The sequence below is a fragment of the Lycium ferocissimum genome, unplaced genomic scaffold (genome assembly GCF_029784015.1).
Source record: "Lycium ferocissimum isolate CSIRO_LF1 unplaced genomic scaffold, AGI_CSIRO_Lferr_CH_V1 ctg285, whole genome shotgun sequence".
NCBI classification, from domain to species: domain Eukaryota; kingdom Viridiplantae; phylum Streptophyta; class Magnoliopsida; order Solanales; family Solanaceae; genus Lycium; species Lycium ferocissimum.
This window is the reverse complement of record NW_026724299.1, coordinates 586,967-605,841: the sequence shown is the minus strand read 5'-3', so window position 1 is coordinate 605,841 and position 18,875 is coordinate 586,967. Positions and strand designations below refer to the sequence as shown.

The 18,875-nt window shown below is 36.4% G+C and overlaps 2 protein-coding genes across 2 annotated transcripts; both read right to left on the bottom strand.

Moving 5' to 3' along the window:
* Positions 1–10,821: 10,821 nt before the first annotated feature.
* LOC132043812 (F-box/kelch-repeat protein At3g18720-like) lies at positions 10,822–12,095 on the bottom strand. The gene has a single exon (XM_059434276.1). The coding sequence runs from the start codon at positions 12,017–12,019 to the stop codon at positions 10,901–10,903; it is 1,119 nt and encodes a 372-aa protein (XP_059290259.1). The 5' UTR covers positions 12,020–12,095; the 3' UTR covers positions 10,822–10,900.
* Positions 12,096–13,288: 1,193 nt separating this feature from the next.
* On the bottom strand, positions 13,289–17,957 carry LOC132043809 (histidine--tRNA ligase, cytoplasmic-like). Its single transcript, XM_059434272.1, has 5 exons — positions 17,534–17,957; positions 17,250–17,437; positions 15,270–15,548; positions 14,485–14,622; positions 13,289–13,952 (listed from the first exon to the last, which is right to left on the bottom strand). The coding sequence occupies exons 1-5, from the start codon at positions 17,955–17,957 to the stop codon at positions 13,644–13,646; spliced, it is 1,338 nt and encodes a 445-aa protein (XP_059290255.1). The 3' UTR covers positions 13,289–13,643.
* Positions 17,958–18,875: the final 918 nt, after the last annotated feature.

The window sequence follows — 18,875 nt, the reverse complement described above, 5'->3', positions numbered from 1 at the left end:
GAGGCTTGCTAAGCCTGCGTAATGAGGTTTTCCTTCAAAAACCAATGACTGATGAGAATGAGATTTTTTTTTAGAACCATTATGACTCATGGTGCAAGACATTTATGCAGTGAATTTTAAGCATTTGGGCGGTGCATGTGCATTTGAAAGCATTTATGCGAAGCAGTTAAAAGCATTTATGCGGTGCGTGTGTGGTGTATTTAAAGCCTTTATGCGGACCGAATGAAAGTATTTGTGCGGTGCGGGTGCGCTGTGCATGTGCAGTGCATTTAAAGCATTTATGCAGACCAGACGAAAGCATTTTGTGTCGTGCTGGTGCAATGTGCATGTGCAGTGTATTTAAAGCATTTATACAGAGCAAATTGACATCATTGGTGCGGTGCGTGTGCATGGGCAGTGCATTTAAAAGCATTAGGACACCTAAAGTTATTTCGGTTAATTCCGGGGTTATTTAAAGTTAAGGAGTCGCCACCTAATTATTTTCGGTGAATTAGGACACCTAAAGTTAATTAAAGTAATTATCTAAAGTTGATTTTATTTTAAAGTCTACGAAACCAAAAGGTCTGAGTAAGGGTTCAATTAGTCTAAAGGGAAGGTATTAGGCACCCTTTAAGACCCATTAACAATGGTTAACCGACCGGACTTATGTTATTTAATTAGGCTAAATGTAGAATATAGTATATTTAAATATTTAAGAAAATATCTTGTAAGTATTACTAAAGTTATTTAAAGTAAAATTTGTAGAAAATAATAGTTGCATAAAAGAGTTTAATTAAAAAAAAAAAAAAATGAACTAAAAGAAACAGGATGTGTAAAGTTTATATGTATTTAGAAAATGATTAACAAATTTAAAAGAGTTATTTAATAAAGTTTATAGAAAGACTATTAGTTCAACGTATATTGTACGAAGGTTATTTTAAACAAATATGTATTTCAAATGTTGGACAGAAACTAAAGTGAAAAAGTTATCCGTTGAAACTAATTTGCTTTTTTATTACTTAGGATAAACTAACGTTAGTGTAAGATTTGTGAGGTTTTAAACTTCTAAAATAGTAAGCATAAATTATGATTCCCTTAGCCAAAAGATGTAATCATGCAATTTTGAAAATCAATTACTCAAATAAATGTTATAGATACTATAAATAGTTTTAAAATAGAAGTGAATGTAATTTGTGGAATTAACTACCCATTTACTAAATTAAAACCCTTAATGTCACTAAGGTTTATCTAAATTAACAAAACAAAAGAATGTTAGTCATACAATACACATTAAATACACACAAAAAGAAATATAAAAAAAAAGATGGATGAGTAGATATAAAGAAATGGGCTCAGCCCACTTTCTTAGACTGCTGCGGCCTGTCACTGTTTATTGGGTTTAACCCAGATTGTTGTTTTTGTATTGCTGCGGACAGATCTGGACAGAGAGAGGAGTGATGTTTCGTTGGGCCTAGGCCCAATACCGAATGCGGGAAATGACGAGTCCCTCGGACTCGTATGCGATAATCATGCATAAAAATGAAAAGAAAAGGATTAGTGTATAATCAATAAATAAGACTATATATATAATGTAAAATTCGCAACAACCCAAATGACTTATATACATACTATGTATGTTCGAGCATACACCGTGTATACATTCAACTGTGATATTCTCACAGCAACGCACAAAAACCAAACTGATAATGAACTTTGCACGTGACTTGCTAATATTTATTTACTCATATGAAGATACACATAACATAGACTAAGTGTACTGGCTCTCTACAACACCTATCAAACTTAAGCATGGCATATTACAAGACACCTATTGAATTCATGGAGGATATTTATGGTATGCAGGCATACTGACCAGTTCCATTTCCATATTGGCAAAGCAATATACTAATACTTATAACAAAATATCATCCTTTGCCGCGGCAAGATCTTATAATACCAAAAGCTATAGCAAAAATATCATCGTGCTTCAATTCACATTTTTTAGTTCATATTCTTTATGTTAACAAGGCAAAATATCAATGACTAGAGCAAAACATCACCCTCCGCCAAGAATGTGCTAGAGAAGGAACACACACAGAATTCACAACTATAATCATCCCATGCTAGAATAAAAGAGGAAAGGAACTGAAATATGCCTCTTCAGTTAAAAGCTACAATGAACTTCTATTTTAAATTTGAAAGAACAGATTATTGAACCTAAACCAATGCTCACTTAACCTATTGAATTTGCTCGTCTCAAACATGAAGGGGATGAAGAATACTACACCAATACACGCTCAACCTTAAGTAGCAGCCATGAACAGCAGCAAAGTAACATAAAGTGCAAGAGTGAAGTACCACAAAGTGAGTTTCAACAGCCATAAGAATAACTGAGCAACAGCCCATAACAATGAGCAACAACCAACAATAGTCAAACAATATCTAACCAAAGACATGGCCCCAGATATAAGTTTGGTTTCAAACAATAAGTTTCTTTTGCCTTCAAAGTGATATATAGCAGTAGTAATTCAACCAGATAAACAGCAAACCATCGGTGGTATGGTGTAGTAAACAATAGTAACAGGCAGCCACATATAGGAATAGCCACATTAAGACAAATTCAAAGATACTCAGGTCCCACTTTAAACTAACTCTTAAGTATACGGAATGACACTATATATCGTTATCACGAATGGCATTTTAAGCTTACTCCAAATTAGACCAGGACTTCTCTTAATCATATTACACTCTATCAGTCTAAGTCAACACATGATCAAACAGGCTTTATACCAATCTCAGATAACTCATCACTCATTTAACTGAACATTTTATTCAACTGATCATGTTTTGGTAAAAAAAACACCAGCAGACAGGTTTAATTATTCAGGCATGATGTAAGAATAACATCAAGTTTTAGCTAGGTTCAAAATGACACCAAGAAATGCATAAGTAATTTCGAGACTTGCACATGCTATAAACTAAAAGATATGGCAAAGGACAGGAAATCAGTCTTGCTTTTGAAGGGTAGAGGCTTTAAGTGATCAGTGATCAGATGATTCATTTTTAATGATTTTAAGATTCAAGATCCCATCTCTGTTAAACTTTGCTCTTCTTTTAGGACTCAGCAACCAAACAACAAGCCATAACAATGAATTTATCAAGCAGCAACAGATCAGTCCGGAATTCAAAGAGATATAGGCTTTAGAGTTATTACTTTATTTTTTTTTTTTAGAACCTATGAGCAGCAGTTGATTAAAACAGGGAAAAGGTCTCAACAGGTCATTTCCAACTTAGACAACATGATATGGGAAATACAAACAGGACTAACAAAAATCCACAGATGAAATGGCTCCTAGAAATTCAATTTTTTATCTAATAATCTGTTTCTTCCTATCAGTGCAGAACCAAATTGCAAATAACAGATCAAATATGCATTTATTAAATAATATCTACCAAGGCAAATGGATATATGGTAAAATTATACGTATCAGCTGATCAGATTTCCATAATTAAAAGTAATCACTGTAGGATTCAATTGAAGAAAAGAACTAAGCACATTAATTTCTTCAAGTTAATTCAAAACAAGAGTAGGACATGATCTTCTCATCTATATTCAAACAAGTTTTGCTTTTAAGTTATTTATCGACAGACCTGAATTTATCCCAAAATCCACAAGTAAACATCTACTGATTTGTAAAACAAATTGACAATCTCATTGTTCGTGTTATCACACTTATAAGCATAGACGTAATCAAACATAACGTCCTTTAATCATACTTGTGAATCATCAAGTACATCACAAACACCAGTCAAACCTTATAAACACAGAAGGAGACTACTTAGCAGGCCACTTATAATAACTAATTGATTCGAATTTAACCAATACAAGGACAGATTAATATACAGGTTATTCCATACTCTTAAGCTGAACACATGATTGTTTCACTGATTCATACTAGATTGACCAGGTCGTATTGGACTAGATTTTAACTCAACTAAATTGACATGAATAGTCAAACAATTAGTGATTGCACATGTTCGACTGACTATCAACCAAATTAATCAGGAATGGAATCTAAATAAATCTATAAAACTTACTGAATTGAATTATCAACGTTAACAAATAAACCACATTCATACTAAACCAAACATGTTAATAGCCTAAACTGAGTAATAACAGCAGCCTCCAACAGGGTCCAAACTGATCGAAATCAAAATGACAAAGGATCTAACAACAATAACTGAACTGAACATCAAACTAAACCATATGAGCACATAAACCTACGAAACTAAAATAAAGGGACAGGGATGGGATTTACCTTCTTCGTGTGCAGCGAAGTGGGACGTCGGGATCTCGAATCTACGCTCGAACTCGAAGAAAATCCGAACCCGATTTAAAGTGATTAAAGTTTTAAAAGAAGTTAAGAGTAATTGTTGGCTGTTTTCTTTTAGTGATCAAAACTTGTATTTTGTAGGGGATTCGTGGTTCCAAATCCGTCAAACCCTAAGAAATCCTCCAACCTTCTAAGAAATCCCCCCCTCAAAACGATTCAACACGGATTATATTTATAGGGTTTTGTTTGTATTAAAGTAAAGGGAGGAGCGTATGAGAGAGAGGAAGCGGGGACAGGCGTGGTGGAAGGAGCGTGAAGCGTGAGGGACAACAAAGTGAGTGGAGGGGAGCGTGATGGTGGTGTCGGATGGAAAGAGAAAGAGAAGAGTAGAGAGAGAGAGAGGGCGGGGAAGGGGGCGGGTGGTGAAGAGGAGAGGAGAAAGAGAAAGAGAGGTAGGGTTAGGGTAAAAATAAGGATATTGGGCCGGGTCAATAATTCGTTTGGGCTGGACTGAATTGGAATGATAGTGGGCTCAATTGGTCCGAAAATTTAGGGGTAATGGGCTGGTCGTTTAAATTAAATGTGGGATGATATAATGTGGGTTGTGGGTTGTTTATTTGGGTAGGAAAATAATACTGTATTTGCATTTTGGGGCATTAATTTGGCTGGAAATTGTGGATCCTTCCTCCGCTATTTAATTATTCTTGGGCTTCTTAATTTGATAAATAGTACAATATATGATATGTGAAGACAATTAACAATTAATATGTAGAAAATAAGGATTTAGCAAAGTGTTGTCTTGTAATTAATTTGACGGTCCGAACCCAAAAATGAAACGATGACAAACATTAAAAATTTGTGATAAAGTAATGCTCATAATGTTGAAAATAACGGAGGGATATTAATAGTAGTAGCAATGAAAATAGTGAAAAATAAAGTATTTAACTCATCAATAAATTTAGAAAAACCCGAGTAAATTAAATAAAGCCGATAGTGACAAAAATCGTATGTCAATAAGGAGGAATAGTACTTAAATCATCATACTCATCCAATCGGCATATCTGACTTGGTTACCTTCATGGGCATCAACTAAGACATTTTTGTCTACCGATCCCGACGACAACAACGGCACCGAGGCTCTCCAACTCACCGCAGCGGGGATTGTATTTGCAAATGTATAGCTCTGAGGAAGAAACAAATAAATATTTAATTAATGTGTTATAAAACTAGTCACACTTACATTATGAATAATGAAATATAGGGAAATATTATGAAATGTACAACCCAAAATAGTTACATTGTGATAAAGGAAATACACAGAAATATAATGAAATGCAAAAAATCAGGAAAAAAACCACCAGAAAGCAAAAATACGACAAGTAGATTAGTGGAGTACAAATAAATCAGTAAGGCATAATTGCAAAATAAAATGCTATGAAAAACATAAAAATAAGTTAGAGTGTTCGAATATTACCGACTGTTTGCCGTCTCTAAAAATGTCTTCCATCAAAATATTGTATTATGGCTGATTGTCAATGGACCTCCAATTCAACATTCTTGGAATGGAATTTCCGGATTTAAGAGCGAGATACGATGGAACTCTTGAACAACACTCATAAAGCCAAACTTGCATAACAAGTGGCATCCCATGGATCCTATAATACTGTGTTGTATGGTAATACTTCTTCTTGATGCTTCTAATCAACTCGGTAAAAAGCTTCTTTGCCCCATGGATAATCTACATACCTTCCATCCTCAACCACTTCAAAATGAACCCTTGGTATATTCGTTTTCCTAGGCTCACCGCAAAAGATGTATGTATTTATAAAAAACGAATGCAAACTTAACAGCGTCCTCATCATTATCTCCCCAACACTTATTCTTAAAGCAATCAATCAACTTCAATCTTTTTACTTTACTCCTAGTTCTACCAAAATAATCAACCATAATCCTATTCGGTTTTTCCTCATCGTATGTAAATTGACCTTCATCGGCTACACAATTTAGCCCGCTCATAAGGGCAAATTCTCTCATGGTAAATTGCAATACGGTACCATTTATATCAATTGTAAAGCAATCAGAAGTGCTCTCCTTGAGCTCTCTTACCATGAAGCACCTAAAAATCTGTGCTTGAACCTCCAGGTGCTACATTCCGAGGAATTTCCCAAATATTGTCTTGGAAAAGATCTCTAACCGGTGAATAGTTAGCTTAGTTTACTCGAGATCTTTGAACACCTCGATACTGTGTACCGCGCATCGATGGAGCTCTTCAAAATAACTCTTAACATAAAATTCAGTTTCCTAAAATAAAAATGCAACACTAAGTTAAGACAGAAACAATTGTATAAAACATAGACACAGACAACAAAATTAACACATATATATATACAACAAAAATATACACAAAAAAAAAATTGCATAAGACAACTAACACATCTTTTAAAATAAATAAGTACAGAATAGTAAACATACGTACTTGTGAAAATATATAGAAATATAATGAAATATAGTTAATTACGAACACAGCTACCACAGTTATGTTGTATATGATATAAACTACAGTTGATGCACATATACTTTTTATTAAATACACAGAAATATACTGAATTGCATATCTAATTATGTTGAAATATACAGAAATATAGTGAAATACAAAACAACAAAATCGAAAAAATTCATCAATAACTGAATTGCATATCCAATTATGTTGAAATATACAGAAATATAGTGAAATACAAAACAACAAAATCGAAAAATTCATCAATTCTGTTCATCCTCTTTCCGTCTACATCTTTAACAACCTTTTTACCCTTAACGTCGAAAAAGGCTTGGTTACTTTTCTCTTATTTTGTTGAGAAACTTTAGAACCTTTTTTTTTCTTTACATCATCTTTTTCGCTTGCTCGGTTTGCAACTTCGGTTGGTTGAAGTTGACGCATCCTTGATGGGTCATGAATCTTCGTTTTTTCTCTCAAAGACAATTTTATGCATTCTCCTGCAATTGCAAGTTGTTGTTGTGAAAATCCCAAAGAGAAACTAGGACCATCATAAACATCAGGACTACCTCGAGTATTCCTGCTTGGAGTATCTCTTTCCGCCATTAAAATGGAGAATTAGATCTTGTTTTAAACACTCTAACAATGGCTGAAAATAGAAAAAAGGAATGAAAAGAAACAAAGAAAACGATGAAAATATAAGAATGAATATCGAGAAATACAACAAAGAAAGTAAAAAATTCTAATAAATTATCAAAATTCGTTACCTATCTTGTGTGGGTAACAACAAGGAAGAATGGAATCGTGCTAATAATGATGATAGATAATGGGCGTATAATACAGTTGAACATATTGAGGATGGGAGAGAAATTAATTTGAAAAGAGAAGAGATTGGGAGTTATTGGGAAACATGGGCCGTAAGTTTAGGGGAAATACAGATGGCTTGTAGATCAGTTACAACTGGTAATTTTGAAATTAATTTAAGCTACTAAAAATAAATAAAATAAAAGGTAGCTATTATTAATAAATAAGTCTTAGAGGTAGGTATGTCCAGTAAATTTTCCAAATAATCTGGGATTTATAACTGGACTTCCCTATAAGAGCCAGTAAGGTAATACACATCACATCTCTTAGGCAAAATAACTACGTTTGGTTGGTCTCCAAAGATTTTAAACTTGTAGAGTTCTAACTCCATTGCAAGTTGAACTTGTCAAACGTGAACATATGAATCCTTATAGGAAGCAATTATAAGTAGTTAAATAGTATCCAAGTTACCTTAAAATAAAACTTTTAATTGAATTCAAAATTTTAAATATTAGTCAAAATTGTAAATATTAGCATTTTTGGCAGTCATATTTTGAAGTTGAAAAAGGACAAATCCTCTAATTCTATGCAAAAGACACTTTTTCACTCTCTCATTGAAACACAATACCAAACTCTAACCCCCTGTTTGGATGGTTGTTTCCCGTGGTTCATTAATGTACAGTATGGTGTTGTATTGTATTGTATTAATGAACACAATGTTTGGATAGATGTATCGTTTGTTGTGGTTTAATAACATTTGTATTGTTTGGTTTGAATGTATGGTACCGTATAATAACTTCTAAGTCTACTAAAATACCCTTAACTCTTAATTAAAAAATTAGTTTATATATATCAATAAAACTTAGGTAAAGGATAAAATAGAAACTTTAAAAGATTAGTAGGTGGTGGGGTAGGGGGGTGGAAGGAGGGGGTGGTTATGGGATGAGGGTGGGGTAGTGGGTGGTGGTAGTGGGGGCGAGTGGTTGTGGGGTGGGGGTTGTGTGGTGGTGGTAGTGAGTGGCGGTGGTGGAGGGGTGGGTGGTTGTGGGATGAGGGTGGGGCTAGTGGATAGTAAGGTGCGGGTGAGTGGTTGGGTGGTGATGAGGGGTAGTGGGTGGTGGGGTGGTGGGTGGGGTAGTTGGGGGTGGAGGAGTGAGGGTGGGGGTGGTGGGGTGGGGTAGTTGGGGATGGGGGTAAAGGTAGGGATGGGGTGGGGGTGGTAGGGTGGGGTAGTTGGGGATGGGGGTAAAGGTAGGGGTGGGGTGGGGGTGGTGAAGGGGTGGGAGGTGGGGTGGCTGACGTGGCTAGTTGTTGCAGGATAAAGTGGGAGTAATAGGTGGTAAGGTGGGGGTGAGTTGTTGTGGGGTGGGGTTAGGTGGTGATGAGGGGTAGTGGGTGGTGGGGTGGTGGGTGGGGCAGTTGGGGTTGGGCGAAGTAGGGTGGGGTGGGGGGTGAGTGGTAGGGTGGGGGGGAGTAGGGGTGGGGTGAGGGTATAATGGAGAAATGAAATATGTAACCACACAAAAATCACCAAATTCGTGGTTATAAAAATTGAACTTTTTCATGATTATATAACCATGGAATTACAACGGGTTTACAACACCATACCACATAATTTTAAGAACAATAGATACAAACATGGTTTCATAGAAAACCATACATTAATGAACCACAGGAAACAACCATCCAAATAGGGGGTAAGTTTCTTATATTTACATCAATAACGCGAAATTATTTTATGGGCAATCATATGCTACAAAAGTTATAGTATGAATATTGATATCAAAATTAATTCTTCAGAGTTTCATCATTATCACCGTACAATTATAACTATAACTACAACAACAACAACCTAGTGAAATCCCACAACGTGGTCCGAGAGGTAAAATAGACGACTTACTCCTACCAAGGTAGGACGCTGTTTCCGAAAGACCCTCGTTTCAATAAAAAGCATAAAAAGAGGTCAGATAATGCTAAGAAATTCAAAGCGATATGGAAATGCAAATAACGAAAGCGACACAGATAAAATAGGATAATTAAAGTACAGGAAATAACAGATAATAGCAGAAATTAGAGCACAAGAAATTATAATGCGATAATGCGACTACTAATAAGGAAGGATCACGAGACTATCTACTAGCCTTCTACCCTAATCTGGGTCCTCCAAACCCTCCTATCTAAGGTCATGTCCTCGGTAAGCTATAACTGCGCTATGTCCTGTCTAATCACCTCTCCCCAATACTTCTTCGGCCCACCCCTACATCTTCTGAAACCATCCATGGCCAACCTCTCACACCTCCGCAGTGGGGCATCTGTGTCTCTCCTCTTCCCATGCCCAAACCATCTCAGTCTTGCTTCCCGCATCTTGTCTTCCACCGAGGCCACTCCCACCTTGTCTTGAATAGCCTCATTCCTAATTCTGTCACTCCTGGTGTGCCCATACATCCATCTCAATATTCTCATCTTGGCAACTTTCATCTAAAGGAGAAAAGACATGTAGCTTGTTATAACAAATTAAAGCACACTTATAACATGCAAAAAATTTAGGTATCCATGTATATAAATTTCCCTAAATAAATCCCTCAACAGGTCAGTTCTCGTGAAAGAATAGCATAAAGGCAAAAAGTAAAGGGTTAAGAAAAGTACATGTATGCCGGTCGTATAAATAGAAGCTAATAACAACTGGAATTGCATCAAACGTATAGTAGTACACTTATAACATACAAAAAATTTAGGTCTCCATGTATATAAATTTCCCTAAATAAAATCCCTCAACATATGGTCAGTTCTAGTGAAAGAATAGTGTAGAAGGCAAAAGATAAAGGGTTAAGAAAAGCACATGCATGTATGTAAGTAGGCAACATAAGATGCGGTCGTATAAACAAGAGCTAAAACAACTGAAATTGCATCAAACGCGGTTAGATTCAGGAATTCAAACTCCTCCCTTCCTCTCTAATTTTCATTTTTTCCGAATAGAACCACATCCCTATTCCTATTTTGAGCACTTCTGCATATATTTAGAGGACCTTTATCTGTTAGATTAGAAGTATGAAATAAAGTACTGGCCATATTAGTCAGAGGAATTAAATGGACCTTTATGCTTAAACATTGGTTCCATCTTTAAAATCTACCAAGGACTAATATTCAGCATGAAATCAGCATAGCGTACTATTACTAAAATTGATTAAAAAAAAGGTTGAAGTTCAAAGAATACACATCCGTCAAACAAGATTAACATAAATAGCTGGCCAAAAGTAAGTGCAATATTCCCTTTTTGATATCATTCATATCAGAGTGATGGAATAACCCAAGTTGGGGGACAAATAGGACTAACGGAAATGCCTTGATAAAAAGGTTGGATTTTTTCATCTTCAAGACTGTAAGCCCCCATATCTCTGCCACCACCTCCTTCGTGTGCGTTAAATAATTCTGTCCACTTATCAGTAAAATAGATGTGATTACGCTTCACTCTTGCAAACTTAGAAGAGTCATTAATGGGAATATTAATAGATGCATTACGCCCCAAAAAAATAGCCCTATCTCCCAATTCTTTAATCTCTTTTGCTTCTCCTTTGATTACATTTAATTCCCAAACTTGAAACTTAGAGGTGTGGTACCCACCATTGGTTCCATTTGGTTCCTCACAGTCACAAATTTGTGTGACAAATAATAGTGCACCCGATACGTCAACCAGATAGAACACAATCCCATACAGCCTTAATATATCATCCTCCATCGCAACAACCAAGCGGGGTGGTTGAGGATTGCTAGGGTCCAGAACAAAGACTTTGCCAATGCGAGCAACGAAATACAATTGCCCATAGTAGTGGATATAGGTGATCTCACCATATCTTTCGAAAGGACTTGTAGTCCAGGAGAGGTCTCCAGGTCTCCAAAAACCAAAACAATAACCAAATTGATCAAAATAACAAATCATCAGAACATAGTCGGATGTTAAGGAAGGGTTAGCAGATAACACAGCCATGTCGACGATCACATAGTCATCTTCTGATGCTGGTTCCCAATTTCTCAAGCCAGTATGTGGAGGAAGCTGGATTTGGGTTCGTGAGAAAGGGTGCAACAACGTCATCTCTCCTATACCTGTATATTGTGCGGTGCAAAGCCATCCCTGCGTTGAAAAACACACTCGCCCTTTAGCTTCTGGGAGAAAGACTCTGCATGAAACTTTTTCCTTGGAAAGAGAGTAAAATTCTCGATAATCATCATCTTTATCAGCAGCCAGCATAAGCAAAGGGACTTGGGGCGATGAAACATCAAAATTTTCTTTAGTAGCAGCACTTTGCCATGATTTACAAACAGCACCAAATAAAACGAAATCCTCCATCAACGTAACACGCTTCGCTATTGTAACAAGTAAATCGTATGGAAGGTCAGACCAATTCGCCATAGCGAAAAGGGGCAAAAGAGAATAACGGCTTTACTTTTGAGTTTTGCCTTACACGACATATGGAATTGTAGGCGCCTAGTAATATACTTCCAGTTTGGGCAAGAATATGGAAGGAAAAAAAATACTCCGTATGTAATTAATACTAACAGGTCTTTTTTCCATATCTGTGAGACCCAATTCGAGTAGATTTTGGGCTATATTTGGTGTGCACAGAAAACGTGCAAGTGTTAGGGTGTGTTTGATATGACGGAAAATATTTTTCAAAAAATGTTCCCTATTTACTCTTGTTTGATTGCACTTAAGATCTTAAATGTTTCCTCAAAATAGGAAAAAAAACGTTTACCATAAAAATTTGAGGGAAAGTATTTTCCGGATAAATAAAAACACACCAACGCATTCCCCAACCCACCCCCACCCCCCGCCCCGCAACCACCCTCACTCCACCCACCACCCCAAACCACCCACTCCCACAATCCCCCACACCCCACCTTCTCCCCCCCACCCCCAAGCCTACCCCACCTCCCAACCCGTACCACCACCATCAAAAGTTGCACTCCGAATTCAAACACTTCATAGTGGTTTTGCTTTGAGTATATGCAAATGCTCTTAAAATGACAATTTTCAACTTGCATGCCGAACACAAGAAAATGAATAGGAAAACCACTTATTCTCCGAGAAAACATTTTCCGTCATACCAAACACGACCTTAAACTCTTGCTACCCAAAACCTAGCAATTGGGCCACAAACCTTTCGACCCGACCCACCACGGTTTTATTTCAGGGACTAGATTAGTTTGCCTTGAAAAAATAACCTAAGATATGCCACAGTTAATACATGTGATTAAGATTGGTGAATTTCCATAAGTTTCATCAAATATGGAAAGACGTAATGCATGCATAAGTCATAATGTACTATGCTGTAGAGTGCCGCATTTTTTATTTTTTTTAATCATGCAACTAAAATTTGATAAAGTTTTAATATTATAACTTCAAGATTGTATGTTTTAGAGTCTCTCAAAGAGAAAGGTTACAGGTTCAATCACCTCCAGAAAGAAAGGAAAGGGAAAAGAAACTCTTCTTTCTGCAATTACATATATAAAAAGCTGTGTTTTAAAAGGCATAGGTGCAAGCTACACAGATCTACGTATATCTCAAAAAAGAAGTTACAAAAGATAATTCTGAAAAATTGTTGAAATATATTATAATGTATAAAATAAGTGAATTTGCTCGTGCCTCACGCAGTGTTAAAGAGCTCATTGAATTTATGATTTAACTTTTTTCTGATACTCAAATATTATAAAGTACATTTTTGAAATCTAAAATTTTCTTTAATTTTCCTTTCATAAGATGAATTATTTAATCAATACTAGGAGAGTTTTTTCCCGTACTCGAAGGAAGGGGTGGTAGAGATATAGAGGCTTCCAGTCTTGAAGATGGAAAAATTCGATTTTTTATCCTGACATTCCGTTAGTTATACCATAATTTTTGATCCCAGAGTCTTGTCCAAAGTGGAATATACATAATATAAATGTTCTCTGATGGCGGTCAAAAGGAAATTCATTACTGCTACCTGTGCACAGAAAGACAAGACTTGATTTCTATTATATGAAAAATTTGTCCAATACTAAGAACTTAACATGCCTAATCGTCTGTATAGATCGTCCACAAGCTTATCTCTGGGGACCTCATAGTCAACAGCTGCAACAACATCCTTCAATGTTACAACTCCTTTGCTAAGTTCGCGTTCACCAAGAAGTACAATCCAAGGGATCTTCGACTTACTCGCCCGACCAATGTGCTTCATCACTCTCTTATCTATCATGAATTCTGCTTTCACTTTAGCATTCCACAATTCACTAACCAGCTCAGCAGCTAAAGCACTGTCATCAACAAGAATGCTAACGAGAACTTGAGTTTCAGTGGCTCGGATATCCTGGAAAATTGTTCAAGGAGAAATAATGATTACCATCAATGACACACTTCAGAGAAAAACGTGGAGAAAGAGAGGAACTTATAAAATACTAGGTAGCAAATGAAATGGAGTATGCAACAAATTTAGGACATCTTCAGACATGCAGACTGCACTTGCCATTCAGCGGATAAATACAAAATAAAAAAACCAAGTAAAACAGAACACAGTGTCTCTCTATTGTTCTCCACCTACCCCCTTTTCATTCATTTTCAGTTTATTGTGGAAGTACACTTGTTTATTAACTGCATTATGTGCACCATGAAATAGGGACATTCATCCTGTCTTGAGTAAGTTTGCAATAGTATCAGTTCTACCGTTTTGTTATCATATTGGATATGTGAACTGTCTCATCTAGAATATAAAATAGGTTCAAGATGCTAGAGATGAGACATTTTTATTTACTTATTGATTTCATATGCAACAAGTAGAAAAGGTGAAAACTACCAAAGTCTATTTCGAAACAAATGAGATATGCTTATTTAGCTATTATCACCTGATTCTTGTCTTTCTGCTGTTCCATGATTGCAAATACTCTCTCTATTCCCAGGCTAATCCCAACAGCTGGAACCTGCCGTCTGCCAAACATACCTATTAGATTGTCATAACGTCCGCCAGCAGCAATCGAACCAACCTGCAGGCATTTCCAGATCAGAGGTAGTGCTCAGTGAAGAGAAACTTTTTAACTTATGAACATTTCATGTAGAGACACATAATAAGAAGGGACCCATGTAATAGGAGGAAGACAGAAGTAGGAAGGAGAGATACATATAGGTCTATGCCATAATCTAACTACTAGAACTTCACCATCAAATTTAATACTCCAGATGGAGGTCCTTCATCAGGGTTATACTGATGCAGAAGACATTTAAAGAAAAAAAGGCCGCACTGGAGGCTTGAAAACCTGCTGTTCGCCTAGGGAAGAGTCAATTACCTAAGTTGACAGTGTTCAACTCTGAACATAGTATGTGGGATAGAAGAATCTAGAATTATGGACACTGGTTACTGCAGTATAGATCAGCAATATGGAAGTCAAAGAAAACTCATCAAAAGTACTTGAGAGATACTTTCGACTCCTGACAATGTTGAGAACTTGAACAATTTATATACTTCTTAGACGCCTAAAATTTGATTTGAGAACTCAAACAATTTATATATACTTCTTAGATGCCTAAGTGCACAAAATATGAATTGATTATCACCACATCGACAAGCTAATGGTAAAGCATAGCCTGCATAGGTAACTGGAACTAGAACTTTTTAGCTAATCCAGAGATCTACCTGAGCCTCTCCTTTAAAGACAGCTTCAAATATGACTCCTGTGTAGTAATCAAGGCCTCTTGCAAGACTCAAGTCAAAAACCACTCTGTCAATACACTTGGACTTCTCAAGAGCTTTAAACAGAATCTCTAATTCATCCAATGCAAGTAAAGATTCACTGTTTTCCGAAAAACTGCATTCCTGCTTGAGCTTAGATAATAATTCCGCAGGAGGTCCCCTCAATTTGACAAATGTACCAATTCTGTCTGATATCTCATTACTTAAGCCTTTCTCATCCACCTGTTCCAAGATGACAGCAGCATTAGAGTGCTAATTACATACTCGCTCTGTGTCAAAAAGATAATATTTGACAGATTTTTAACACAAGCTTCTTGAGTATTTGATTAAATGATCTAGGAACACGGTATTTTTATCTCATTCCTAGGTCCCTTAGTTTAAGTTTACATATCGACGTCTAATTTCACCCTGAAGCTGATTAATGGCCCTTGAAAAGTGAAACATCACTGAATAAATTATGAGGGAGTAAATGACTGAAATATGAGCATCTTAAGCAGAGAACAACAGTGACTTTAGTAAATTAGATAATCAAATATTTAGGAAAAACTACCCAACGTGGCAACTAGTTTATTTTCATCGAAATAACAATTTACATATTGTAGTGAGATACTAGCAAAAACCATAATGAGGGAGTAACCTTTAGAAATTCCTTAGCCTCTAACATGCTAGAAGCCCACAAGAACAGATGATTATGAATTACAGAAAACAAATTTAGATTTCGCATTGAAATTCAAGATCATTCTGGTATCCACGCTCCAAGGAAAAAGCGAGGAAACATAGAAAAACGTGAACATTTCTTCAATGTTTTTAAACAAAAATAGACCAGCCAGTTGAACTGTTCAACAGGGAATCAGTAGCAGTCCCATTCGGTCAGACCAAGTTATGATTTAGTAAAAGAACTGGGAAGATATGGTAAAACCAGACCAAACATGCTCATTTTTTTGGGGTTATTTTGGTTCTGGACTCGACATTCAACCAGGAAACCCCAAAATAGAGTTGCACAAATAAAGGCATTACATCTGACTACAACTACAAGTGGAGCATTTTTTTTTTTTTCCTGTACCTTGCCATAAAGATTCATGGCCCTTTCCACTCAACATGAAAGCTTAAGCAATGTATAACAATTTAAAATACTTCAGATACTCAATGATAACTCACGAGTGTCCATCTACAAGAGCACCTACCCTGCCTCATAAAACAAATAAAAAGGAAAAAGAGGGAAATCTTTGGAGGCAAGATAAAATGGTTCACACAACTTTATCTTCTTGAGCTTTGTTGAGAAGCACTTAAGCTTCCTCTAGTCCACAATGCACTGAACTCTGAAGTGTATTACCAAGTGATAAATAATCATTGATCAGAGGACAAGATTTATAAATTCTCTTGGGCCTCCAAAATGACAGATACTGAGACTTTGCACCTAAGTTCTTGTAACCGAAAAACTCTAGCAATTCAAGAATGATTCATTATTGAAAAAATTACGTGTGGCCTGCTGGATGTAGAAAAACAAAACAGACAGGTATATCAAATTAAACAGGTGTATTTGCATAGTTCATCACAGGCTGAAATCATTCAGAGGAAGTATGATTAAAGTTTATTTAAAAAGGGTTGAAACTTTCCATCAGACGAGATTACAATCAAAGAAAACGAATAACTCCTAAACTTAATCTTGATAAGAAGGAAAACTTTAATAAATGGCCAGAACTAGAAGGCAAAGGCTTCTTTAAATCTAGAACGTCATGGAGGTAAGCGCAAATGTGCGATCAGAATGATGGGATAACCCAAGTTGGCAGGAAAATAATCAAGTAGAGCACTAAGTTCAATTATTTTATTTGTGTTTGTAGCAAAAAAGAGGATAACTCTTTTTTTGACCTAAGGATTAAAGGAAATGCCATGATAAAAAGATTGAATTTTTCCATTTTCAACATTGTAAGCCCCAATATATCTGCCATCCCCTCCTTCAAACTTGAGAAATCTCCAATCAGTAAAATAAATGTGATTAGGCTTCACTCCTATAAACTCAGAAGAGACTATGGAAATTGATCCATTACAACCCCAAAAAAATGCTCTATCTTCCAAGCCATTAATCTCTTTTACTTCTTCTCTGGTTTCATCTATTTTCCAGACTCAAAATTTAGAGGTCTTACGGCCACCATTGGGTCCATCTAGTTTCTGACGTTCAAAAAACTGTGTAAGAAATAATAGCGCACCTGAAACTTCAACTAGGCATAACTCTATTCCACGCGTCCAAGATGCATCATCGTCTATCTCAACAACCAAGCGGTGTTCTACAACTGGCCGAGGATTGCTAGGCCCCGCAACGTCAATAGACCAAACTCCATCAATGTGAGGGACCACATAAAACTGTCCATTGAAGTAATGAATATCAGTAAATCCAACAACGCTTTTCATATGAATTGTGGTCCAGCGGAGGTCTCCAGGTTGCCAAAAAGCCAAACAACTTCTAGTCCGAGAATACGAAATCATCAGAACATAGTCAGATGTTAGTGAAGGATTTGCAGATACCACAGCTAAGTCCATGATCTTATAGTCATATCCTGATTTCCAATCATCCAAGCCAGTATGTGGAGGAAGCAGAATTTGGGTACGTGAAAAAGGATGCAACAACGTCATCTCTCCTATACCTGTATATGGCACAATGCAAAGCCATCCTTGCGTCGAAAAACACACTTGCCCTTTAGCTTCTGGGAGAAAGACTCGTGAAATTTTCTACTTGGACCAAGAGTAAATTTCTCAGTAATCATGATCTGTTCTAGCAGTCAGAATAAGCAATGGGACTTGGGGTGATAACACATCAAAATTTTCTTTAACAGAGGCACTTGGCCAAGATTTACTAACGGCACCAAAGACAACGAAATCATCCATGGCTGACACGCGCTTTGCTATCGGGACAAGTAGATCGTATGGAAGTTCGGACCAATTTGCCATAGCGAAAAGGTGCAAAAGAGAGTAATGTATTTACTTTTGGTTTTTGCCTTCCACGACACTTGTGATTGTAGGCACCAAGTTATATACTTCCAGTTTGGACAAGAATTTGGAGAAAAAATAATATAATTAATACTAACAGGTTTCTTCCATCTTTGTCAGACCCAGTTCGAGTAGGTTTTGGACTATATTGGTGCGCACAGAAAAAGTGTAAGTGTTAGACTCTTGCTACCCAAAACCTGGCAACTGCGGCGAATCATTAGCAGAGGCCAGAGAGACAATGGGTTTTTTCAGGACTACACTATTTGGCCTTCAAATAAGAACATAAAATATGCCTGTAATTAATATTGGTGACTTTCCATATTATTTCATCAAGTATGGAAAAGATGTTATGAATATGCATTGCATTAGTCATAATATACTATGCTGAAGAGTCCCACATTTTTAAAAGCTGTGTTTCAAAAAGCAGACGTGTAAGCTACATAAATCTGGTATATCTTTAATTTTTTAAAAATAGAAGTTACAAAAGATAAATATTGAATGCTCCTGTTGTATGTTAGAATATGTTGGACTAGATGGGATTGACACTTTGTGCTCATAGTAGTT